The following is a 26,058-nucleotide window of genomic DNA, read 5'->3' as shown; positions in this document are numbered from 1 at the left end:
CATTTCTGAAGCGTGGGAGGCAAAAGAGGCGGCAGATCGTAGAATTCAGTTTGCACTCCAGCGGGTCTCGCAGGTCATTAGAACCAATAAGAGAAAGAAGCAGCACCGTGGTGGCGCAGAGAGCCGACCCCTTTTCCGAGTCCTCCAGGCGGGCGGGGGCTAGGGAGCAAAAGGCGCCATCCCTGCGCTGAGGGGCCCTGGGGGCCGGGTCCCGGAGCATGGCGGACTGGACAGAGACCCTGAGCATGAGGAGGTGGAGCTGCCGAGGCCGTCTGGCCAGCTGTCAAGTCCTCATTGCTAGCGCTGCAAAGGCGGCCACAGCAACTGTAGCCGAGCCGCGCTTGCGGTCTTAGGCGGGAAAAATGACAGCATGAGTTCTGCCACTGCCTAGTTTCCTCCCTTTTCTTGTTTTGTGTTTTCCTCTTCCACACATTCCGTCCTCCTCCTTTCCCATCCCTGTACTCTTCTTCCCCCTGACCTTTGTGCTCTTTTCGCACTTCGGTCCTCTTCCATATATCCTATGCACTGCGTTTCCATCTTTCCTTTATCAACCTCTGCGCCTCTTCTCCCGTCTTTGTCTTTCCTCCATCCTTTTTTTTTCATCCTATCCCCCCTCCCAACACAAGCTCTCCATCCTCCTCCGCCCCCCACCCACCCCCACATCCTGCCTCATCTGCATCCTCCTCTCCCACTTTTCTCCGCCCTCGCGCCCAAGCCTCCGCCCATTAGCCCCCGCCCCCAGCTGCCAGTCCCCAGCAGCTCAGTCCTGCAGTGAGTCCATAGCAAAGCACCAGGAGCTGAGCACTGCTGGCTGTGCGGGCTAGCAAGTCTCCGAATGGCTCAGGAGAAAATGGAGCTGGATTTTGAGGCTGACACATCTGATGGGGGCACCCTGAGACGGGCCAACAGTGCTCCCCTGATCCATGTGCTCAGGTGAGCTGAACTGGGGAGGACGGAGTGTGGGGTTCAGAGATTTGTCCCTGGACAAGAAGTCTTCCTTCCCGAAAGTGGCAGTTCGAGTTCATCTGGACTCCAAACTGAGGGGGTTGAGGTCTTCTTTTCTTCACAGTGGCTTGGCTCCCTAGATGGAGGGAAAGTTTGACCTCACACTTTGGCCACGTCTGAGAAAGGGGCCCTTTCTACCTGGGGGCCATGTTGTCCAGTTCTGAAAGAGAATGTAGAACCTGCCTCTGCTGACAGGTTGCTTCCCCCTGGCTAATTTCCATCAGGGCAAGTGAAGCTGAACCCCCTGAATTAGGCTTGTAACTTGACACCTGTGTCTAAGAGCTGCTGTTTCTATGCCGAGTTTAGGAACCCTGGCATTAACAGAGGTTTGCGTTAAGAAATCACAGTTTATCTAATAACTTGGGATTACATGGTGCGCTTCTATCTTATTAAGTGATTTGGATTTGTTACAGTGTTTTCAGTTTTTAAAGCTGCCTGAAATGCGTTTCAATGCCTAAGAAGAGAAAAAAGAGATGGTTTGTGGCTTAGGTCTGTAAACACTGGTTTGAGAAAATAATGGGGGAAAACATCACTCCTTTAATTTTAGTGGCAGGATGTTGTCTCTTGCAAACAGGGAATTTAAAGCGAAATTGTGTGATAATGAGGGCTGGTTGGCTCACCTAATGAAGCCATCACACTTGACTTTCGTGAGTAGGCGACCCCCTCCTAGAGGGCATGAATACAGCACACAAGTAGCAATATTTACCCACCACAGTTTTTCGAGCACAGCTGAAGGCTTGATAATGCTTTGCTACCTATTGAACTGCTTATAACATCTGGATTTTGCAGAGGGGCGAGTATTTTTTCCCTGGTTTTAAATATGATTTTGAAACGGAGGGGATGACGAAGTGACTGTTGCATTTGTGATGTTGTCCTTGGCATCAGCAAGTAATGTTTGGATGTTTAAGAGGAAACCGTCTGTTTCTTCTCATCCTCCACCCCACCTTCTTTCTCCTTATCTTGTGAAAGTCTGGTAAGCAAGCAATTGCTAGGGCCCTGGGCTGTCCCACTGACCTGCATTTAGACAATTAAGGGAGAAAATCCCACTGTTTCGAGAACCACAATTTAAGTAATTACTTGATAGCATGATGTGACAGCCAAGGGGAAAAGAGACCAGGCCTGGTCTCAATTGTCACTAGCTAGCTATACTGAGTGAGTTATTTCTTTTCGCATCTGTTTTCTCATTTAAAAATGAGGATAACTGAAATAGGTATTGTCGGTGGTCTCTTAGAGCCCAGTACAGTTCAGTTTTGAAAATCCTTGTGTTCCTATCATGGCAGAACAGACTGCTAGGCACTTCAGGGATATCGTACAAAGGCGAATAAAGCGCCTCGCCTGAGAGACTTAATAACCATCTACACTTATTTTCTATTTATTTCCATTTTTCCCTTTTCTCCTTTTGTTGTGATGCTGGAGAACCTTTCTTTCCTTAATAAAAGGTAAAATGTGAGCTCTGTATGTAGCTGTTTAACGGTATCAGTCTGTTAACGTGTGGGGGGGCCATGATTTAATCCACATGGACATACAGACATACAAATGTACTGGAATGGCAGTGTAGCTCAGGGTAGACCTTTTGATGGGGGTATACAAGGTTCTTCCTTCTGTCTCCAGCCCTTCATTAAAAAGTAAATAAAAAGGAAGTTTTTCCAACTGTGGTGGTATATGCTTGAGCCCAGGAGTTCAAGACCAGCATGAACAACAGCAAAACCATGCCTTTAAAAAGCAAGGCGTTGTCTCAAGAAGCTGTCACCTCCCAGTTCCTTTAAGTTTGGAGTCGGGAATGGTTGCCTTATGTTTGTGGAATGAGGAGAAGGTTGTGCTGTGCCTTAAAGGAAGCAAGGCTCTTGAGATAGGTGTGGAAGGAGAGGATGAATTTTTGACAGATGATGGCAGGGCGTGGGAGGTCAAAGGGGAAACATGAGCAAAAAAAGGGAAGAAAAAAGCAAACTCTTCAGTTCTCTCTATTCACTTGGACCTCAGGATCCAGAGACAGAGCAGTAGAACTGGTGCATGGGGCAGAAATGTTAGGACTGCGCTCTTAAAAACAGGACTCCCTGCTTCTTCTCAGGTGGTAACACGGGCAAAGCAGTAAGTAATCCTCATGGTTCTCTGGGGTAGAGAGATGAGCTGCTCACATCTGACAGGAACTGGTTTGGGGGTGTAGTTCTGACCTGAAGCAGCTGGAATGAGCCAGTCTGGAGCTCCGCCCTCCACCTCTCCGAGCTGTCCCCCAACCACTGAAGAGATCAGTATCTAGCAGAAGCCGAGGCCGCAGCAGCACTCAAGCCTGGCCTGCCAAGAGGCTGGTAAGGAGGTCCTCGTCTCTAGGAAATGATGAGCCATTGAAGATTTCATTGTTAATTGCGGATTGGAGGGTGTTGAGCTCAGCTGACGGATAGCTTCCTTTAGAAGACGCTAATCCTTTTATTTTTTACTTTTCAGTGACCTTTCACAGGTTTTTGAGCCATATCCACTTAGACCTCGGAGGAACAGTGCGACAATTATGAGCCATCATAGCTTGGTAAGTATCAAAGTAAGTATGGGCAGTGATTTAGATGGGCGGGAATACTTTCAAATATAGCTCTTTCTGGGAAATTATGTGCTGTGCACATTTTTTTTTCAAAAAAACAAAAGATTTATTTTACCCATCTTGTTTACTAATTTTGCAATAATGGCCATTCAGTTTTGGGTACATACACACAAGGGTTGGGGGTGGGGCTTAAAAAATTGCCTTCCTTGCTGTAGGACTTTGTATTTGTAAAAATCATTCTTTGTTATTTATTTCTACTTGCGTCACAGTCGTGAGGTAAATCAGGAGTAAATTCCAAATATAGCTGAGAACCGTGGTCTTTATTTGTCCTAGGATGTAAAAAAAAAAATCACCTAAATAGTGGCAGAATGTTTCTGACACTCATCTGTCAGATAACACTGGTTGTCTAACATAAAGACCCCTGGAAAATCTGTGTCTATATTCCCAGAAGAGCGGACGAGTGTGGATTTTTCTCTGTGGCAGAGCTGTTGGGAATCACCGTATTCAGTGGCTGCACTGGGGAAATGATGAAGAGGTTTTTATATAGTAGCACTTCACATGCAGAGCTCACTCTCTCGGCAGCTTTAGCCATCGGAGATGTGAGCACACGGGCCTCTAAATGGCTGAACTACATTTCCATAGTCTGTGCACAAAGGTTCATCCATTTATTTATAGGACAGCCTCTCTGACCCCTGAATCATCTAAAATTTATACACAATTATAATAAGCTTCCAACTCAGTGGTGTGGTAGAGGCAGCAAATCAGAAGGGGTGCATTTGGGTTAAAGGTCTGCTAATAGTTGCTAGCAGGGAAGGAGAGAGAAAGACAGAAAAGCAGACAGGATTTTCCCCTCCCAATAGTTTGTGGTTTGGCACAAGAGCTAAGAGCCTGTTGATAGTCCCGAGGGTGTCGCTAGTATAGAAGCTTATGGTAACGTTCTTAAGGATCCCTGGTCATTAACCTTTTCTTAATTTCCAGCAGCATCTACCCTTTGGTTGTATTTACATGGTACAAAGTCCTTTCACTTTAGTTCATGTAACAGTCTCCACAAAGTAGAAAAGAGACAAGACACGAGGTGGGATTTTTCCCAGTTACAGGCAGCAGCAACTGACTCATGACACTTGTGACTTGCTTAGGATCACACAGTAGTAGATGGCAGAGCTGATACTGGACTAGAGAGCTTCCAGGCCATTCTGTTTGGTTTAACCTGTTTGAGAAAGGGGACACTAGAACACATTTTAGAAAGATTTCCACTGAACTGGGTAAAAATGCTTAAAGAGGGGACGTTACCTATCTAGAGGTTTGATTCGCTTCACCTACTTCCCTGACAGTACTTGAAAATATAACTACTTATTTTTGTTGGGTGTATGAAAAATGTTCTTCCGTGTTATACAGCTATGCTCCTGATAAGAGAAGCATAGCAAAGACGGGAAAAACGAATTTGCCTCTCTGCACTTCACTTAGCTCTTTTCTAAGAGGTGAAGATTCTTATCCACTCTAGTCTAGGCTCATCTGTCATTACTCCACATCCTTTGCTCTGGCTGCCTCATTTTCTAAAGGGCCATGGTAATTCACTGAGCCTTGTGCTCTCCATCAACCCCATCCTCCTCCTTTCTTGCGTTTTTGCTCCTCCAGAACCTACTTTAATCCTTCTATCTCCTTTGTACACATTCCCACACCATCATGATATTAATGACACTCTATACTAATATTACAGCACATTGTATAAATCTTAATGTGCTCATCCGTGTCCCATAGTAACAAGGAAAGAGTGAAACGATGGCAAATGAAATGGAAAGGAAGAGATGGTAAAAAGACAAGCAGAGGGGTAGGACCTCCATAATTTGCCAACTGATTAGCTATATGTGAATCGTCTAAAATTTATACACAATTATAATAAGCTTCCAACTCAGTGATGTGGTAGAGGCAGCAAATCAGAAGGGGTGCATTTGGGTTAAAGGTCTGCTAATAGTTGCTAGCAGTTGATTTGGAGGCCAAATTACATTCCTTCAAAATAATCATAGTCCTGTCACAAAATGTAAGATATAATTCAAACCAATGGATTTTACAGGATTGTAACAGTCATAATGTAAATAATTGCTGTTTTCCATAAGAAATACAAATGAGTGTGTAATAGTACAACATCAAACATGACAATTATTCTGCTTAAGCAGCCTTATGCTATTACAACTCTTTCAAATAACAATTTTGGGAGAAGGAGGATTCCAACTGACTGAAATTGTGTTTCATTGTGACCAGGGGAGTGGTGTTGTCTTGATTACAAGGAGAGAAGTTGAAAAGCTGGGTAGTTTGAAAGGAAAGATTAGTTCTCTCAGGGGACTGAGGTACCACTGATGCCGTGCTGTTCTCCAGAACCATATTCTAAATCTTTTTTGTTGTTTAGTCTCTACTAGCCTCCTGATTTAGCACTATTTACTTCCAGCCAAAGACACTTCTCATTTCACAGATAAAACAGACCCTTATCTTTTAATTTCTTAAATGATTTATTTATTTTAGTATGTCTTGAGTCTGCATGAATATACATGCACATGTGCATTCAGGAGCCTGTGGGGGGCCAGAAGAGGGTGCTGGAACCCTTGGAATTGGAGACACAGACAAGTGTGGGCTGCCATGTGACTCCTGGCAATTAAACCCAGGTCCTCTGCAAGAACAGTAGTTCTTAACCACTGAGCCATCTCCAGTCCTGACACCTGTCTTCTATAATACCAGTTTTCTTCACTTCAAACGCCTTTGTCTTCACATATGGTGCTACTCCCTGGTGGTTAATACGTTTTCTGGTGCCCCTGTCACTTGGGGTCGCTATTGTCTCCTGTCTTAGCCTCTCAGTCTTTTCCTCTCTAAACCTTTGGCTCCCACCTTTCCCCCACACGTATTGTAAGGGACAATAGTCTTCTTTCATGTAGGTCTGTCCTTCTTTTCTGTTCCCTTCCCTGGCCTTTTTCAAAGAAAAAATCTAGCCTTCACGTTATCTAGCTCCTTGTCTCCTAATTTCCTGCTAGTTGGTAATCTTGCTGCTTCTACCACAACTCCATTAAAGGCCGTCCTTGAAAATGTCACTAATGCCCACTTAATTGTCTGTGTCAGGGGGCTCATTTCTTATCCCACTTGAGCTCTTTGCTTTCCTTAACACCATTTAGCCAGCATCTTCCTAAAGCTCTTAGAACATTTTTTTTCCAGCTCATACATTATTCTTGTTTCTGGTTCTAGACATCGTTCTGTTTTTATCTCTCTCTGTTTCAGAGCCACACTATAGTTTTGTCTAGATTGAGAAGTTGTATGCTTAATCAATATTGCGTTTCAATTTCTGACTTCCTCCACATTTTTGGGACTATCCTCATTTTGGCTCTGTGGATGAAGGTCACTACCTTTTGGCATTCTTGAGTTCTCTGGATGACGCACACGTATGCTTTCTCACACCAGCCTATTGGAGTAACCCTGTCTTATTTCCTTACCCGGTAGTTTATAATTTTCAGTGAACTCATTAAAAGTTAAATGGTAAACTTGTGTTGCTTTCTTAATGCAAAAAAAATGACATTAAAAAGGATTTTACTTGTAAAATTTTTCTTGTTTCAAAACTTAGAAGAGAAAAATACAAAAAGGGTGGGTAATGGAGGCATATCTTTTAAGGTAAAATCATGTCTCCGTGGATACTTTTACTTGAATTAGCTTTTGCCTAAAAAGCCCATTTTTGTACTTCTCACATTAGAATTTTTTTATTTTTTAGTTGTAATGGCATAAGGCTTCTTAAGCAGAATAATTGTCTTGTTTGATGTGATACTCATACAAGCTCATTTGTATTTCTTATGAGAAAATAATAATTATTTACATTACAACTGTTAACAATTTTGTAAGCTCCACTGGTTTGACTATATCTTACCTTCTGTGACAAGATTGTGGTTATTTTTGAAGGAAAATAATTTCGCCTCCATATTAAAAAATGAGGGCTTGAGACTATTGATAAGAGTCCTTGTCTGGCATGCATGAAGCCCTGGGTTCATTCCCAGAACTCCATATACCAGATAGTCAAGAGGTGGAGACAGGACGATCAGAAATACAAGGTCATCATCAGCTACCTAAACAGCGAGTTCAAAGCCAGCCAGGGCTGTGTGAAATCCTGTCGGAAAGAGAAGAAAAGATGATGTAAAGGAAACAGCAATTCTTTTGAAGGTTAACCATGCCGTCTTTCTTTGATCCTAGCTAGGGCAGTGTGCATGCAAGGCAAACGCTCTTTCCCTTAAACTGTTATGGTTTGTGGTGATAGCATTAGAAATCAGACCTTAGAGATGATTTATAGTATGGAAGCAAAATGTTCTTCTTGCCATTTTAAAATATTTTTGAGAACATTAATCATATATAAAATGTTATGTCAGGTTTGTTAGCCTATCTTTACTCATTAGTGCATCAGTAATAAAAATTGATATCATTGGCATTTTTTTCTTTCCCATTTCACATAGCTTCTTATTTTAGATTAGTGGAATAATGAATACTTCCAAGGCCCAGTCTTTTTTCCCTTAAAATTTATACAGCTTTCCATTCATTTGGGAAAAGTGCTAAAGTCAGGGCCTGTCTGGCAACAGATGGTGCTTTGAGGTTGGACACCTGGTGTACTTTCTAAAGACTGCATGCATTGCCTCTAGTGTATTAATGTTTAGGGGCTGAAGAGCAAAGTTTCTAAGAATATGAAGAACTATGGAGGAAGAGGTGGAACACTAATACTGACAACGACGACAGAAGCTTGGTGACTCACACAGTAGGAAATGTTTACATTTAGCTTACTAGCTCGGGTCAGAAATTTAAGACTGAAATCTTCAAAATTAGCAAGGGTGCCACTCCTGGCTAGAAGCATCATACTTCTGAGTCTGCTCTAAAATACAGGTAAAGCATGGTTGCCAATCTCAGAATGGTAGTTCTGATCACCTGGGATTATTTCAGTGTTATTTGAAATAGACACATGGCGGAAAACTATGATTTAGCACATGTGCTTCTCCTTATAGGAAGAAGGCCTGGATATGATGAACAGAGAAACTTCACATGAAAGGTCAGTGGTTAGGAAGGGCAGGGCCTAACCTACTGTGTCTTGTTTGTAAACTCTAATGGCTTTTTTTTTCTTTTTTAGGGACGCTCAAGCAGGAATGCAGATAAGCCAGTCGTGGGATGAAAGCTTGAGCCTGGTAAAGTGTTCCCATGTGTGCTTGTTTTGTAACTTCCCAGAAATTTTTGTATTATTCAACTGTCTTGGTAGATTCTTTCATAGACTAATGGATGGCCTTCCTGCTTCCAGAGTGATTCTTAGTTTTGATCTCTGCTTTACCAGCAAAATGTTTGAATGTGTCCATTTCTGTTCTTCACAATATAGGCATGTTGTTGTAGTAGTACATAGGATTCGTGACATGCTGAATGAAGGTAATATTTTATATTTACAGAGTGATAGTGACTTTGACAAGCAAGAGAAGTTATATTCTCCAAAGAGAATTGACTTTACTCCAGTTTCTCCGGCACCTTCCCCAACCAGGGAATTTGGAAAGGTAGGATATTGTCGACCAGATATTAACTGTCTCTTGCACAGCAAGCTGTTTATTCTAAAATATATATACACAATTCCACTCAACTCACCTTCAAAGTCTCCATAGATTTGAAGAAGCAATGAAAATCTATGGTAGTGAGTTGGGAAAATGCCATATGTATGAGGCACTTGCATAGCTATACTGTTTCTGTCATGTTTCAAAAGAACCTTTTAAAAACAACAAAAGAAAAGCATCTTTGGAAAACTGAAGTGCTGTAGCAGTTTGGATAGTGCATGTACTTTCTCTAGCAGAGTTTGTCACCATCCTTGCAAATGTTCGTGAGTAGCAGCGGTATGCCACCGAGTCCTGTTCTGAATGCAAGACATTTTTCAAGGTAAGAGAATTTGAGTGTTAGATTTGGGGACTGGAAAGATGACTCAGTGGGTAAAAGCACTTGTCAGCATGAGGATCTGAAGTGAGACCCCAGAACACATGTGTAAAGCTCATCATGGCCATGAACACCTATAACCTCACTGGGAGACTGAGACAGGAGGATTGCTCAGGCTTGCTAGCCACTTAGCCTAGCTCTAGATTTAGTGAGAGACCATGTCTGACAGGAATAAGGTGGAGTGTGATAGACCATCTTGCTCTGGACTCCAAGAGCATCAGCACACAGGCATATGAACTTGGACATGTGTGTGCACATGCATGCATCTCACACACGAGAGAGAGGCAGAGAGAGAGGGGTGTCTGGAGTATCACTCATTATATTTTCCTTGAGTTAATTTTACTATGGAATTTTTTAGACATACATCAAAATAGTTAGAACTTCATAATGAACAACCATATGCTCACCACTTACATTGAGGCATTAACATTTTACAAGATTCTGTGTTTGAGATTTAATGCTGATTGATGGATTGATTGTGATACCAAGTCTTGAACCAAGAACCTCGTGAGTACTGGGCAAACTATCACGAAGCTACATCCCCAGTGCTTAGTGTTGATTTATATTCAGAGAAAATACACACACACACACACACACACACACACACACTACCATGCTAACACCCTTTTTAAAGATAAAAGATGTTATAGATCAAAATCCAAATACATTTTTTAGTAAGACACATTTCTTCAAGCAATTGTGGGTATTTTGCATTAGAGAATATTTTTTAAATAGCTTAAAATGCCCTGTTTTTTTCATATCTTCATATGTTTGAGTCTAATCGCCCTATATATAAACACTGTGTATTTCTGACTATATGACTGTCGATGTTGCTTATTTGCTAGATTGTAATGCTGTGGGTCTTTCATCCTATTTGTTTATTTGTCAAAGCAGGAGGAATCAGAGTCCAGTCAAGTGCATCAGACCCAGTGTTCTTGGTCCTCTTAAGAGAAAAGGTATGTGGCAAGTATAGTTGACAGGACTGTGCTACATACTTCAAATCTAAGAGAGGAGACCTTAAATGTGCTTATACCACCCCAGAAGAAAAGCTAAATAGGTATGGTAATTAATGTATTTGTATATGTACCGTTGTACACCTTGCTAAGTAAATATATTCATTTTAATAATATTGGGGGAAAAGATTCATCATACTTCTGATATTGAATTTAGCCAAGCTTGAATTAGAAACTAGAATTCTCATCTGAAATGAATTCACAGAATTAATTTTCTTTTTTTTCTAAAGAAATGTTAAATATTTTCAACATATTCTGTATAGGTTCTATGTTACATAAATTATTTTATGATATATATTTTTATAATTCATATCTGAATTATATTCTTAAATTCATATTATTGATGTATATTCCAAAACAATTGCCTTTCAGTGATCCTCAGAGATGCATAGCAAATACATCTGTAAACACGAAGTTAGCCTAGAAGTGGGACTCACATTCCCATCAACAAATTATACCTCAGCAGAGTACAGGTTGTCCAGTAGTCAGGTCTGGAAAGTTTTCAGTGTACGTGGGTGCTCTCTCAGTTGCTTATTTTGAACTACAAAGTACTAAAGTTTTCTCAGTCTGCAGTAGACTTAGGTGTTTATGTAAACCCTTGATAGCATCTGTTTCTTTAAACATGGCCAAGATATTTGATAATTGGTTTAGTCATTATTCCTGGCAATTTGACTGTATAATTAAAAGTGCCAGGTGCCATTTTACTTTATTTTTTATTATTCGTTTTTTGTTTTGTTTTGATACAGTCTTATGTCACCAGGCTGGCAATGAAGTCACTATATATATGGCCAAGACTGGCCATAACTTTTGGTCCTTTTGCTTCTGTCTCCCAAGTGGTGTGATTATACAGAGGCGCCGCCACATCCATCTAGTTTTTTTCTTTCATTTTTTATCAGCATAGAAAATACGGTTTTTTATGGCATTTTCTTGTATAGTTTACACTGCCTCATCCCTTTCTCCTCCTATTGCCCTCCCTCAATGCTTTTTATGTTCCCTGTATTTTTAACCTTTCTCCTCTCAAGACCTCTTTTTCTCTTCTTATGAGCCCACATAAAAGCACATATATAAAAATTCAATCTGAGATCTTCATGTTTTATAGACCCACATAGTTATTTATAATTTTTAAGAGATTTTTTTAAATTTTATGTGTACGAGGGTTTTGCCTGATTGGTGTGCATCACATGCATACAGTGACTGTGGAGGGCAGGACAGGGCACTGGATCCTCTAGAACTGGAGTTTGAACAGATGGTTGTAAGCCACCCTGGGATTCTGAGACCTGAACCCAGCTCCTTTGCTAGTACAACAAATGCTCTTAACCACAGTGCATCTCTCCAGCCCGCATCTACATAATTTCTTAAATGTATCAAAAACATACATTGAGGGAAAAATAACAGCCTCTTTAGCAAGTGGTACAGGGAAAACTGGATGTCCACATGCAGAAGGATGAAACTAGATCCCTCTCTTTCATCCTACACAAAAAAGCCATTCAAAATTGATCAAAGGCCTTAATATAAAACCTAAAATGCTAAAATTCCTAAAGGAAAACACCTTAAGCTGCAGGTATAAGCAGATGTCATTTTAAAGAAGAGTTTCTCCAATTGCCTTAAGAAAAAAGCCTGGACAGATGTTTCAGTGGTTAAGGGAGAATGCTGCTATCTTGTAAAGGACCTGAGTTCTGTTCCCAGCACACACATTAGGTGGCTTTTAGCCACCTGTAACTCCCGGTCCCGAGGGATCTGACACCTCTGGCTTCCAAAGGCTCCTCCTCCATTCATATGCATATACCAACACAAATGCAAACACACACATAATTAAAATGATAAAATAAATCTTTAAGACTTAAAAAAGAGCAGTTCCAAGCACCTACATGGTGGCTGCCAATCCTATTTCCAAGGGATCTGATACTTTTCTTCTTTTGGCCTCTGCAGGTACCAGGCACACATGTGGTACACATGTGTATATGTAGGCAAAACATTCATGCACATAAAAATATGGAAGTCTTTTTTATAACCCTCAAAAATGAAGCAATTCAGATCACCTTCAGGACCACTAAACTACACTAGGAAAATGGCTTTGGTGAATCTTTCTATCCCTACACTCACACACAAATTCAGAAGGATTAAATTTGATCCAACTTAGAATTAAGGATAGCTAGGTATGGTGGCACACAACTGGAAATCACACTTGTGTAGTGGAGACAGGAGACATGGCCAACTCAACTTCATGAGGCTCAGTCTCAAAAATATCAAAGAGGGCTGAAGATGTAGCACTATTGATAGAGTACTTGTGTAACGTAATGTGTACGAAGCCCTGGGTTTGCTCTCTGCTCTAGCCTAACAGTTTGGCGATGCATGCCTGTAATCATAGCACTGGGCAGGTAGAGGTAGGGGCATCAGGAGGTCAGGGGCATTCTCTGCTACTTGGGCAGTTCAAAACTGGAAGTCAAAGGCAGGTGGATCACTATAAGTTTGAAGACAGACTAGTTGCACAGTGACTTCTAGGCTACCCAGGCCTACAGAGAGTTGTAGCCACTGGTAGTTTGCCCATACTCCAGTGGATGGCCCCAAACCCATGCACATATGAACAACACTAATGGACTTAGTAGGTTATAAAACAAGTCATAAGGATATGAAATTGGAATGGGGTCATGGGAGGATAGAGGACCCAGGGGGAGTAGGAGAGGCGAATTGGTGATATATGATGATATTTAATTGTTTACATATATGAAATTATGAAAATATTAAAGATGATGTGCTTTGGAAAGTAGGTCCTGATATAGTGATACTATTTATATTTAGTAAATCAAGTCCCTTTATTTAATCTTGGAAGGAATCATTTATAACCTTAGGAATGCTCTTAGGAGTATTAGATAAAAGTATACTTTAAACTAAAGTTATTATTGTTATTGTTATTAAAGTAAAATCTGTCCAGTAAGTTAATGGTTTTAATGTTTAGTAGCTATTCCAAAATCAACCAGTAGGTGGAGGGATTCTTTGCTAGAGTTTAAAACCCAGTTTTGAAGCTTCACTGAACAAAGCACATACTATAACTTTTGTGAGTGTCAGTAACTTACACAGAAGCTCCAGAAGAAAAAGTCATATTATTTAGTTCATAACAGGGGAAAATGAAGTTTGCATGTATCCTCGTTTTCTCTTTTTCTGTCATAAGTAGTTCATACAGTTTTCAGTTTAGTTCCATGGTCCTATTGAGGTATAGCTAAACTCCTGAATTCAGTAGGTTTTTTTGTGCTAGTTTCCTTGCGTGTTTGAGACAGGGTTTCACTCTGTAGTACAGGCCAGTGTGGCATTCTGGGCAGCCCAGTTGCTCTCTACCTCACAAAGGCTGGGATTACGTGCTCACCACATTTATCTTAAATTGTCTTTTCCATTCTGTTTTCAAGCTCCGATAAAGACCATCAAATCCAAGTAATATGCACAATTGAAATAAAAACAGAGTTTGGGGCAGGAGAAGAAGCAAACAACCCTTACTAGTTAGTGGTAAAATGTGAAGCGCGATTCCCATTGGTGCCATGTTTATGATTACAAGTTCAGTGAAAATCTAGAGTTGAGCAAACCAGTACAGTTCCAAGTTCGTGAACTGGGTTACTGTTACTGCTTTCAGGTGTACTTTCAACTATATTTTTATATTTAGTATAGCATCTAATTCAACTTTCTATTTCTACACTATCAGAAAATACATCTTGTTGCTGTCTCAAGGATGTGTTAAGTTATTGAAAGATATAAAATAAGTACTTTTTGCAAGCCAAAGAATAGTCACCGTGAGCTTTAACTGTTTGGGAATACCTACTTTGTCTGATAAAATCAATGTTTCTTTTTATTGGAGAGAGAGACAGAGACAGAGAGAGAGACAGAGACAGAGAGAATAACATGCTATACATAATGCATGAAAAATGAAAGCTTTTTTTGGTCAGTTATAAAAAACATATTTCTTTTATGTTAAAGTACACGAGAAAGTCATTGTTTTAAGGGGGAGGTGTTTGGAGAGAAGGTCTTATGTAGTGTAAGCTAACCTGGAAGTAGCTATGTAGCCCAGGTTCCTGCCTTTGTCTCTGGAACTCTAAACTCCAGGCACATGCGGGAACTTTTATATAATAGCTTGAAGTATTCCGAGCTTTGGCTATGCAAATATCCCCCTCATTTTAGCAGTGGTCCTGTGTTTGTAGAATTGTTTTATGGTAGCTATGTTTCTTGTGTTGTAGGAGAGATGGAGACAGAAAGCCAGCCTAAGAGACTCTTCCAAGGCTCTACCAGCATGCTGCCTACAGATGCTTCGCAATTGTCTGATCTCAGTTCATGGTAAAAATGAAATGAAAAAACTATTAGGGTATAATTCACGTTACAAAAGAAGCACATCGAAAGAATATTGAGATAATATAAAATTTAATTCACACTCACACAGGCAAGTCTCCACAGAGGTGTAGATGGTTTTGAATGACCAGGTCCTCTGAAAGTCCAAGTACTTCTTTGGAAGTATGTGTATCCTTTTTGCACCTTTATTTTGTTCTTAGCCTGCTAGGTCAGACTTTCTCAAGGACAGTGTGGTGTCTGTCGTGCCATCAGCTGACTGGTGTGAGAAAGCCTCTGGGTTGCTGTGGAGAAAATGCATATTGATTACCCCTGCTCTGCTTGCATTTCATGTTCCATGCTTTTGACTTCTAAGAGATGGCTGCGTTGTTGTAACCATGTGTGTCAGTCAAACTTTTGTTCACTATGACAAAACCCCTGGCATGAGCAAGGGGGAAAGGATTTATTTCAGCTCATGGTTTCAGAAGCTCCAGTCTGAGGTTCTCAGGCTCTCTTGATTCTGGGCCTGTGGTGATGCCGGTCATCGTGACAATAGGAATATCTGGTAGGGCTACTGCCCCCGGGGAAGCCAGGAAGCAGAAAGGAAAGAAGGGACTAGGGAAAATGTATGACTTTCATGTTCATGCTCCCAGTAGCTTCCTTGCTTCTAAAGTTTCTGCCACTACCCAAAATAGTGCCACTACCCAGGCAAGCAGGCATTCAGCACATGAGCTGGGAGAGGACATTTCATATTCAAAACATTATACTTGTGGTATTTGCTAAGTAATGTGATCTATTATGATAAGATCTTTTTAGAAAATTTATAGTTGTCAATCACAGTGCTAATTAAGATTGCAGTTTCTCGTTGCATTTTGAAACATAGTCTTACTGTGTAGTCCAGGCTTACCTCAAGCTCACTGTAATCCAGAACTTACACCCCTCCTGCTTTAGCCTCCTGAGTACTGGGACCATGGGCATGTACCATCAAATCCAGCTTAAATGTGCAGCTTTATAGTAACAGTTACTAATTCTTATGGTCCAGGTCACATGATTCTCATTCTAGTTTAGGTCTGAAACATAAGGGTTTTCAGTGTTTGATGAGAGAATTAACTTCTTTTCCTGTTCTTAAAATTGAGCAATTGGATGCCGACAGACATCTGGGTAGAAGGCATAGTAGCAGTTCCTAGGTAATATTTTGAAATCTTTCAGGATATTTCAGTCAACTTGCCAAGTACCCATATTTTATATACAGTTGTGTAACACCTTTGAGAACTTTTTGATTCCTCGGTTTTATAGCTGAGAGTCCTTTTTTAAAAACCTCACAAGGGCATTCACTTTAAAAATAGAATGGAACCCTCTAAATGGAAGAAATATAAAAGCCACTCGGTGCTGTAAGGGTGACAATTTCTTTTTCCCAAATTGCATGTGCATCATTTTGTTTAAGCTAACTTGTACTTCTAGGTGAGCAAGTCCTAAGTTATTGTCATTCATGAGGCTTGCTGACTGGTACTGTTGGAATACCTTTTAGAGTTTTCCTATTTGTATCTTCCACTGTCTCTCTGTGGCCTTGGTAGTTCAATTGCTAATTTTAGTACAGTGTGTCCTCCCAGATATGTAGAGATTGCAAAGAGCAATTCCTGGGGCTTGTCAAGGGGACTGGTGGGTGAAACTATATACCTGGTGCACAAAAGCACGTGGCTTTTATGGTAAAGTGTGAGTATAGGCACATGACTATAAATAGATTGCTTGCCCAGTTATTTATCAAGTGATCCAATGAGGAAAACATTCACAAGGAGAATGAGGAGCTGGGTGTGTAGCTCAGTGGTAGAGAGCATGTTTAGCCTGTACAGGGCTCTGTTCTGCCTTCAGCATGGCAAAAAATGCATGGTGAGACTTATATATATTTTATGTCGTTTTTTACATTACCACAAAATAGGAAAAGAAGTTCATGCAGATTAGAAAGCAAGGATAGGGAGCAGGTCATGGTAGCACATTCCTGTAATCCTAGCACAATGAAGGCTGAGACAGATTGCAGTGTTGGAGGCCAGCCTAGGCTGTAGTGCAACAGGTTAGCCTGAAGTATTTAGTAAGGCTGTATCAAGCAAAAGAAAACCAGAAGGAGGTATAGCCCAGTGTCCAAACACTTCTCTAGCATGCTTGCCACCTGGGTTTTATCCATAGCAAGACCAAAATCCAAACGGAAACAAAACAGAACAGGAAAGGAAAAGACACAGTATTTGTTTGTGGTCCCCATTCCTTGCCTGGGCACTCGTCTTTAATCAGCACAGCCTTAGCTGGCGATGGCAGTGCTGTAGTGGAACTTGAGCTGTTGTTACAAACCATGGGTGTACCTGTAGGAGCTGGGAGGCTCCTAGAGACATGGACATTAATGCTAAATGAAACCTAAACTGAATGAATACTGAGTTGAATGGGTCTGCCTGAGCTACACAGTGAGACCCCTTCCCCGCAACAAAACAAACCAATAACTGGGACAATGGCTCAGTGGGTCGGAACACTGACTGCAAAGATGAAGACCCAAGTTTGGATCTGCAGCACCTATGTAAACACCAGGCAAGACCACACACACCTATAACTTCAGTGCCAGGGACTAAGGGGAGAAATGGATGCAACACTGGAGCTTACTGATTAACTGGCCTCGGTAAGAAAGCTGGGAGCCCCAGGTTCAGTGAGAGCTCTTGTCTCAAGAGAGCAGGCCTAGAGAGACCCAGCATCCTCCTCTGGCCTCCTCTGGTCTCTATGTGAGCAGTGACAGACATGAATATTCATATGCACACACATGTATGTACTACAAACACAGCCTTTCAAAAGATAGTTAATTAACTTTCAAGTAATGGTTTTAGATGAATTGGTGACATCTCAAAGGATCTTAAAGCTTAAATTTGTGTTAAGATCTGCAAGACACCATATATACTAAAGATGCTGACACTTAGGTCTACAGGGAAGAAATTGTGTGAGTTACTCTGAATAATGAATCTGGATTCTGCTTTTACAGAAACTTCTGCCTCTTAATGCAGTTCCATTGGTCAACATCATATATCCATATTCTTAGAAATGGGGCCAGAGATAGGAACCACCTGTGTCCTGGTTTCTGTTGCTAAAGATGGCAGACTGCTTAATAACAAAAGCAAGGAAACTTCTTTTGCTGTCAGTTAGAGAATGGCTCAAAGATCTGATAACCAGCGGATATGAGCCCATGTTTTTAAACTTTTCTTTATTTCCTATCCCATCCCACAAAGAGAAGGAAAAAAATACATTTCATAGTCTTTAAAGTTTATGTGCTAGTTAATAATCTTTAAAATCTGACATCTTTGAAGTATAAATTAAATTAGGACATTGAATGTGAACCCATTTAGGGTTTGTGTCCATTTGGGCATACTGTTTATTTCCTTTTTTCCCTAAAAAATTCCCGAAATCCCTGTCAACAGAATGTGGGGAACATTGCCACTACAAAGCTGGAATTACATCATTCTACATTTAGTATTTGTGAACATCAAGAGTTTGAGCATAATTCAGAAGTAAGCCCTATTTAGCACTTCAGTTGTTTTTTGTTTTTGTTCCTCATCCAGCTGGGAATAAGAGTGTGTGCGTCTACAGCTCTTCAAAGCAAACAAAAGTATTTTCAGGGACCCTAGCCCTGTGGTGAAGATTAAGTGCTACCCTGTTTTGCCTGTAAAAGGGAAAAATTCTTAAGTTTTCTTGCCCAGTGCATCATTGTTTGATATGATGCTTAATTTTAATATTTGGAGTTAGATTTATCGTTTGAGTCTTCTCATTATATAGTCTAGACTGGCCTAAAATTCAGTATGTATCCCAGCCTAGTCTTGAACTTCAGATCCCCCTGTCTCGTGAGTTCTGGGTCTACACTCTAGCTATCATTATTTTTAATGTTTTTGATTTGCATTTTGAGACAAAATTCTACTCTGTATCCAAAGCAAGCCTTAAACTCACTATGTAGCCAACGATGACCTTGAACTCCTGAGGCTCCTACTTCTGCCTCGGAAATGCTGGATGCTCCTGTGTGTCACCATGCCTAGATGATTTTTCTACAATTTTTTATTTGTTTGTTGTTTAAGGCCATACACACGGGGAGATCAGAGGACAACTTTCAGGAGTTAGGTCTGTTCTTTGAACTCAGGTCATCAGGCTTGGCAGCAAGTGCCCTTACCCACTGAGCCATATTGCCAGTACTCCTAGCTTTTTAAATATATATATATATATATATATATGATAGTATGAATCAGTTCACTTTCAATTCAGATGGTCCTGTGTCTAGTCTGAATTTTCTTTACTTTCCTATCATTGTCTGGCTTTTGGCCACTAGTAGAAGTAAGACTCGTTATCATTGGCACTCTCATTAGATATTATATGAGAAAATAAGAAACTCAAATTGGACTGTACTCTGTTGCTTTTAGAAGCGCTGGTGTAAGATGAGATGGTGACCCACAAGAGTTACTTTCACACAGTGATCTCTGTGGGTTGCACAGTTACACAAGTCCTGTTCTACATGGATCTAATGATTGGCTGATATGACCTATGGCTTCTGCTTCCATGACCATGTGACCAGATTAACTAGAACAGAAATCAGGTCTTAGTTCAGTGGCAGTGAACTAAGTTAAGCTTTACTAAGTTGTGAAGCTAAATTGTGGTGGAGACAAAATGTAGCTGTGCCATTTTTCTAATAGTGAGAAAAATTAGAGACTTTTATGTGTAATAGTAAAGAAGATATTTTGAAATGTTCAATTTTTTCTAATTGGTAATGTCTCTGTCATCTTTTTCTCTTAAGTAATCAACAAATTAGAAAAACTACACAGTCTTATTTTGTATTTTGGAATAAATACCAGTGTCACCTAAGCAAACAGGTCTTGTTACAGATGAACTCTTCTAATCCTGAGCTCACTGTCATTCTGGTGCTTGCAATAAAGAATTCTTTATTTATCTTCAGATTATCTGCATGGTGGCCAAATGTTAATCAAAGTCTCTTTCTTCATGCCAAACGGCATAGAGCATGCCCTTGTGCTGCCCAGCCAATATGTGCTTTAGGAAAGTCAATTCATTTTAATATTAGTCTAGGCAAAATGCTACAGAGGAAAATTCGCATATGTTCCAAAGGCAAATAGAAAGGTCCTTTTGATTTTCCAATGTCTTGGATTATCTGTGTAACTTTTTTTTCAGTTGTTGAATAATTCATATTTTTGGACCATTTTGCCATGTGGTCGAACAAATATCAGAGCCAACTAAGTTTTCCAGACTTCTTCCTTAAAAGTGGTATTATTAATGATGCATTTGACAGTGGTGTACATAGTGTAGGAGCAATGTGGAATATACTGTTTCCATTTTTTATTTTTACTTTCCAAAGCCTATTTGTAATCTGTCTCCACCTAAAAGCAACCTTCAGGCAATCGAAAGACGACAGAGGGGACTGTGGTGTAGCTCCAGTGGTAACGTGTTTGCCCAGCCATGTGTGAGGCCCTGGGTCCCATCCCTAAATGACATTTTAAACAATAGGCCTAAAAAGGCAGAAGAGAAAAAGTTGCCCTTCATGGGAATAGTATAGGCCTGAGATTTACAAATAAACTAAACACTTCTTTACAATGGAAATATATCATCTTGGAAACTTACAAGAATAATATTAAAGACAGTGTTTCGATTGCCTATTTTAGAACAAAACAGGGTTTTCCAAAGACGCTAGTGACAGACTAGAACCCATATTTCCTTGAGTCATAATTCCTTCTCTAATTACGTTTTTCTTCCCTTTCACAAAATAAAAAATATCTGTGTAAACTTGCACTGCTGGACTATTCCAGCTTGGCTCTCCCCGCGTTCATTGACTCCATACTGTCTCCGCGCTTGTCTGCTTTTAATTCCCAGAAGGTCCTTGCTTCTTCCTACACCTTCCCAAATTGATGTTTATTCATCCTTCCATCAAAACCCAAACCTCACCGCTGAGAATCCTTTCACACTTCCTCCAGGTTAGATCAGGTTGCCCATGTGTCAGACTCTCACAGCCCCCTTCCTTCCCTTTGTTACTCACATCGCCGAGTGTAATTATTTTTTATGAGCCTGATCATTTCAGTCCCTGTCTCCTCCACTATCCTGTATATTCAGTGAGGCTCAGGACCTTGTCTGTCCTTCAGGTAGCTACATACTTTCTACACTTGGCAGGCACTTGGTAAATATTAGAATAAGTGAATGAGTAAGTTCAAGGCAAATAGAGAGCGTAGATCCATGACCCCTGGGAACTGAAGCAAGAAAGGTGGCATGATGTTCTCGGCTCCGTGTAAAGTACGAAGAAGCCAGGCTCAGGCGGGCCAAATTCAGTTCTGGGAACACTGAGCATCTTCGCTGGGTGGGAAGCATCTTCCTGTGCTGGCTTATGGAGACGTTTGGTGTCCAAATCAGTTGTAGTGGCAGGATGAAAACAGGCCAGTTGTTTGGATTAAAGAGACGTGACGGGGACCATGAGGAGAGAGTTTTAGAAACGTAACTGGAGAGTCTCTGAAGGGTGGAAGGAGTCTTTTACGGATAGCAGGGAGACCTTTGGGTCTGAAAGGAAACAGTATAAAGAATTCATAAAATGAGAATAGGAAAGACATGTAATTAGAAAAAATCATTTTTAAAATATTTGCATTGAAGCCTCTTTGGGAGTGGGCAAACCAAGCGGTCAGTTTTAGGACAGTTGGAAGACTTTCCTCAAGAATAGAAGTAGGATGTCTGCAGACACACTTAAGCTAGTTTGCGAATAGGTACCTTAGTAAACCGGTTTTCCTTCCTCTAAGGCTCTGGAAAAGTAAGAAGATAAATATAACAGCAATATTTTAGGCAGGAGATCAGGAACCCCCCTTCACAATAACCATGGCATGTCAAGAGGAGCACTTATCATATGCTACATAGTCAGGTGCCTCCAGGGGATGATCAAATTAGATAGAAGATCGCGAGTCTTCCTCCGGCTTTCCATCGTTTTATAAATTTCACAGGTCCCTCAACATAGTACATTATGCATTTCATTGCTGTGGCCTTTATGCTTCTTATTATTTACCAATGCTGTACTGATGTGTGTGTCCTTGAAGTCATATCATTGCATGTTATGTTGACCCTGATACATGCATTCGCTTACAATTCTTTTTGCTTTGTCCTCAGTTCAGATATTTTGGATGGCAGTAGTATCAGCAGTGGCTTGTCCTCAGACTCACTGGCTACAGGCAGCGCTCCCGCAGAGTCTCCAGTAGCATGCTCCAATTCATGCTCTTCGTTCATCTTGATGGATGATCTCTCACCCAAGTGACTTAACCATTTCTGATTCAGTGTTTTAACTATTTCCCACATAAAACATTCAGTGAGGAATGCAGAGAACTTTGATCCGCAGTGGGGATTAAAGTTCGGCAGATTGCAGCCATTCCGATGCGCCCACTTCTGGGCATCTCTGTCTTCAAAAGTTCAATTTGGCAAGCATAGTCACCCTACTAACATCTGTTTTGGCTGATCTCATTTTGCGTTTGATGACTAAATCGCAATACAGTTTTGATTGCTTGGAGAATTTCTTCTCAGTGCCTCAAAGAGCACCTACTTTCAAGCATTTAAGGGGGCACTGATGTGTATCTTCCGTGATTGTTCCTTTCCCTAGCAGTAACATAACAGAGGTGATCAGAAATTCTCTTGCTTGAGAGATTTATAAAAATTACTGTTGACTACATACTTTCCCATCTCTTTATTTCATAGCAATATTTAAATTGCTTTGGATTATGTCAAATTTTCATTTCTCTGCATCAGCTTTAAGTACATTATTTTGTTTTCCTTTTCTGTCTGAGCTGCTGACTTGCCATTTCTCACAGAGGGGAGGAAAGCCATAGTCGCTTCCACCACTCCCCTCATTGCTTTGCTGTTGGGATGTGTGCAGTGAAGACTGATCTTAGAGTGGACACGGACATGGGCTTAAGGGGGCCTGCAGCAGTCACCTCAGCTTCTTAGGACGTGCCCACCACAGTTGCTGTGTGAATCCCTGAGGAATATATAAAATATTGTTGATATTTCTAGGTGGTGTTATCAAGGAGAAGAAATTCCTGCCTTGACCAGATGTGTGGAGCATCTACAAATGAACGAGTAGTTATTTACACAAACCACTGTACAAAAGTAAGCGTCCAGGAAGCTGTCAGTGTCTCGGGTAGTATGGCGAGGCCTTGGGTGCCTTGGGGTACATTGCCATGCTGTAGGGACGTGTATCATAAGGTCTTGTGGCAAGTGGAAGCTTTCTCTATGTCAGTGCTATCTTCCGTTTGTCTTTGCCATTTCCTTTTCGTCACTGAGTTTGTTTTGTCACGTGACTGGTGGGTTCTTTGGTTATCGTGTTGTGCTAGAGTCAGAGCCCAGTTCTTGTTCTTGTTTCCTATAGCGAGCAGTTTAATATCTGTAAGGAAGCTTTGAGGTACTGAAAGGGTCAATGCTCCCATGCCCTCTGCTTCCACAAGCTTTTTGAGCTCTAAGCAGTATATATGCAGTGTGACGTAACATATGCTCTGTCATTTTTACAAGAGGAAACTCCAACTAAAATATTTAAGAAATCCAAGTGTGATCTATTGTGACATTATTTAATATTTATTACACTACGTGCAGTATCCGTGCTGTTAGATTTCTTTTCATGTTCAGCATGGTGGGTGACAGTGTTTGATATCCACATTTACCTGCTAGAATTGTGGTATTCTATTTCTAAGTGAATGGAAGAAGCAAACAGAAAACGATTACACTTAAGTCTTTTGAAATCTAAAATCCTTAGAGGTGGTTTGAAGGAATTCCCAGACCAGAAATTAGTGTGCTTGATGCAAAACCTCTCTTCTGATCGTTAGAGAACATCACTCAGCTTGCAGCGGTCCATTAGAGAATCAGGTCTGTTCTTCAGTTTACATTCTAATCACTGTCATAACGGCTGTTAACGGCTTTCCTTCCCATGTTGCTTTAGCCTGTGAAAAGCTCATAATCCTTCAGACCTAACATAAATGTGCTGTTCTAAGAATCGCCCCTTGTGTGCCATTTTAAAGAAACGTTTCTTTGATGGCACTTGCTATATCCACTCTGTTAATGAACCATATTCAAAGGCTTTTGCCTTCATAATGATAAAAGATGACTTTGTCTTTCAGGACATTTGTCATGTTCCCTCTTCTATCTTACTTCCTTAAAGGGGAACTTTTGAGTTCAAATTTAGGGTACAAATTTAGGACTGTTAAGAAATAACCTTTGAAATGGGATGATATTTAAACATGTTAAAAATTCAATGGTGAGGTAAAGCTGGAGCAGAGAACTGAAATTGTCCCAGTGGTTTGATAAGATCAAAGAGGCAGGGTCTTCACTTTCCTGTTTTAAGCCAACTCTTTTATTAATGAATTTCATTCAATGTTTTCAATTTTCTCTGTCAATTTCATACATGTATGTACTTGATTCTTATTGCTCTCCATCCCCACCGTCTCTCATCTCACTCCCACCCGTCAATCCCCGCTTCTCTCTACAAATTCCTTTGCCACATTTTTGTCTTTTCCTTTGTAAACTAATCTTTTCTTATTGTTGTCCTCTATGTTTAAATGAACCAGAAAGCTAAGTTTGTGCAGGGATTGTTTTGAAATACTAGATAGGCCATTCGCAGAGAAACTTTGTTGACAGTACCCCTTTATTTTTATATAAAGTCTAATATTTGCAGTGTAGTTATTGTTATAAAGTAAAATTCTTTCTTCCTATTCTCATATTATATCATATATTTTAAGCTTCTATTTGAAAACTAGTACAAGAAATGAAACCATAATAAAATCCTCTAGATACTGGTTTTGCTTGACTGACTTATAAATCACTGTTTTATGATACCTGCTTTTGGAATAATAGAAAGTTTTGTGAAATGTTTACCCAGTGTATATCTTAAGAATGTGAATTTAATAAAGCATAATACATGTATAAAAAGACAGTAGTTTGCAAGTCTGCCTCTCTTATTCCTGTTGGTAATTATTTTCTGTTGTCATACCCCAGGAGCTTTTTCTGTTTCCAGGAGTAGGTCAGGTTCTGAGGAAAGGGCTGTTCTGCAGAGAGGAGAACTAACAGATAGCTATGTTCAAGTTCACGCTGGCTGGCCCAGCAGAGAAGCAATCTGTCCACATGATCTGTCAGCTCTTCAGGGGTATTTTGTTGTGTTTAACTGTTTAGATGCCTTTTACCATAGTCACAGATTTCTTGTTTGCTTTCAGTTGATCTTTTTTAAAAATCTATTTATAAACCTGTATAAAATTAAGACTTTAGTTCATGACTCACATTATAAACACTTTTTTTTACTTTCAATATTTTTTTAAAAAATGGACTACTTACTTTTAAAAGACTTTACATTTTTGAAATTGTTTTTTAAGTCCAGAGAAACTGTAAGAACACCCAGAGACATTCATCTCAGTTCCCAGTTTTTAACATTTTAACACTGAACCACACTTGTTTTACCACTCTTTCTAGATGATGCCTCCTCAACCTTTGCGTGTACGTGTGTGCACGTGTGTATAATTTCTGAGCCATGCAGGAATAAGTTCCTGTGTTTCTTAAATAAAAAAAAGATATCTTTACATGGATGTGTGTATATACACACATGTGTGTGGGTGCCTGCAGAGGCCAGAGAAAAACATTGAATCCCCTGGAACTGGAGTTACAGGCTGGCAACAAAACTTGGGTCCTTTAGAAGAACAGTAAGTACTCTTACTGCTCAGTCATCTCTCCTGCCCCTGCTATGTCCTTTTGCCCTATGCTGGTTTAGAGTTTTGTTTTTAACTCTTGGTTACAAGATATCCCAGATTCATACTTTCCTTGTCCTAGGGGATCAGCCATTTCTCCAAGGAGCTCTGATTCAGTTAGAGAATGATGGTAAAATCTAAGTAAGGGCACCAGGTATCATTGTTGCCACCAGGACATAATTGTTCAGAGGCCTTAGGACACAGAGAATACATGCATATGTACGCCACATAAACAGACATGTGCAGACATGTCTGTCTAATCGAAATCATGCGTTCTGTCGTGCACACTTGAAATAGCATTCAAGAGACTAAGGCAGGAGTATTTTGAGTTCCAGGCCAGTCTAGGCCTTGTCTCAATAAAAGAAAAACCGTAAGTTCATACTAGTACCCCTGATTTCAGTTCACCATCACGAGTCATTCCAGGGCCCTCACTAAACATTTGGAACTCTATTTCCTGGCAGTTAGACCC

The 26,058-nt window shown here is 40.5% G+C and overlaps 1 protein-coding gene across 8 annotated transcripts; it reads left to right on the top strand.

Moving 5' to 3' along the window:
- On the top strand, positions 1–24,777 carry Fam122b (family with sequence similarity 122B). 8 transcript variants are annotated; one of them, XM_005358470.3, is made up of 9 exons: positions 1–933; positions 3,448–3,526; positions 8,551–8,594; positions 8,673–8,727; positions 8,980–9,081; positions 9,372–9,454; positions 10,403–10,464; positions 14,742–14,838; positions 22,879–24,777. In XM_005358470.3, the coding sequence occupies exons 1-9, from the start codon at positions 836–838 to the stop codon at positions 22,946–22,948; spliced, it is 690 nt and encodes a 229-aa protein (XP_005358527.1). In that variant the 5' UTR covers positions 1–835; the 3' UTR covers positions 22,949–24,777. The 8 variants fall into 8 exon arrangements, with proteins under 8 accessions (XP_005358527.1, XP_026640747.1, XP_005358524.1 ...); XM_026784946.1 differs by having other exon boundaries at positions 10,400–10,464; XM_005358467.3 differs by having other exon boundaries at positions 10,400–10,464; positions 21,985–24,777.
- Positions 24,778–26,058: the final 1,281 nt, after the last annotated feature.

The sequence above is a fragment of the Microtus ochrogaster genome, chromosome X (assembly GCF_000317375.1).
Source record: "Microtus ochrogaster isolate Prairie Vole_2 chromosome X, MicOch1.0, whole genome shotgun sequence".
NCBI lineage: Eukaryota > Metazoa > Chordata > Mammalia > Rodentia > Cricetidae > Microtus > Microtus ochrogaster.
The sequence above is the reverse complement of the archived record's forward strand: the minus strand, read 5'-3'. Positions and strand labels throughout refer to the sequence as shown.

Excerpts from the sequence above, each read along its gene's own strand:
- Fam122b (XM_005358465.3), top strand. The coding sequence starts at position 836 with ATGGCTCAGGAGAAAATGGAGCTGGATTTTGAGGCTGACACATCTGAT. Across the intron at positions 3,527-8,550 it reads TTATGAGCCATCATAGCTTG|GAAGAAGGCCTGGATATGAT; the intron begins GTAAGTATCAAA and ends TTCTCCTTATAG. Across the intron at positions 8,728-8,979 it reads GGGATGAAAGCTTGAGCCTG|AGTGATAGTGACTTTGACAA; the intron begins GTAAAGTGTTCC and ends TTATATTTACAG.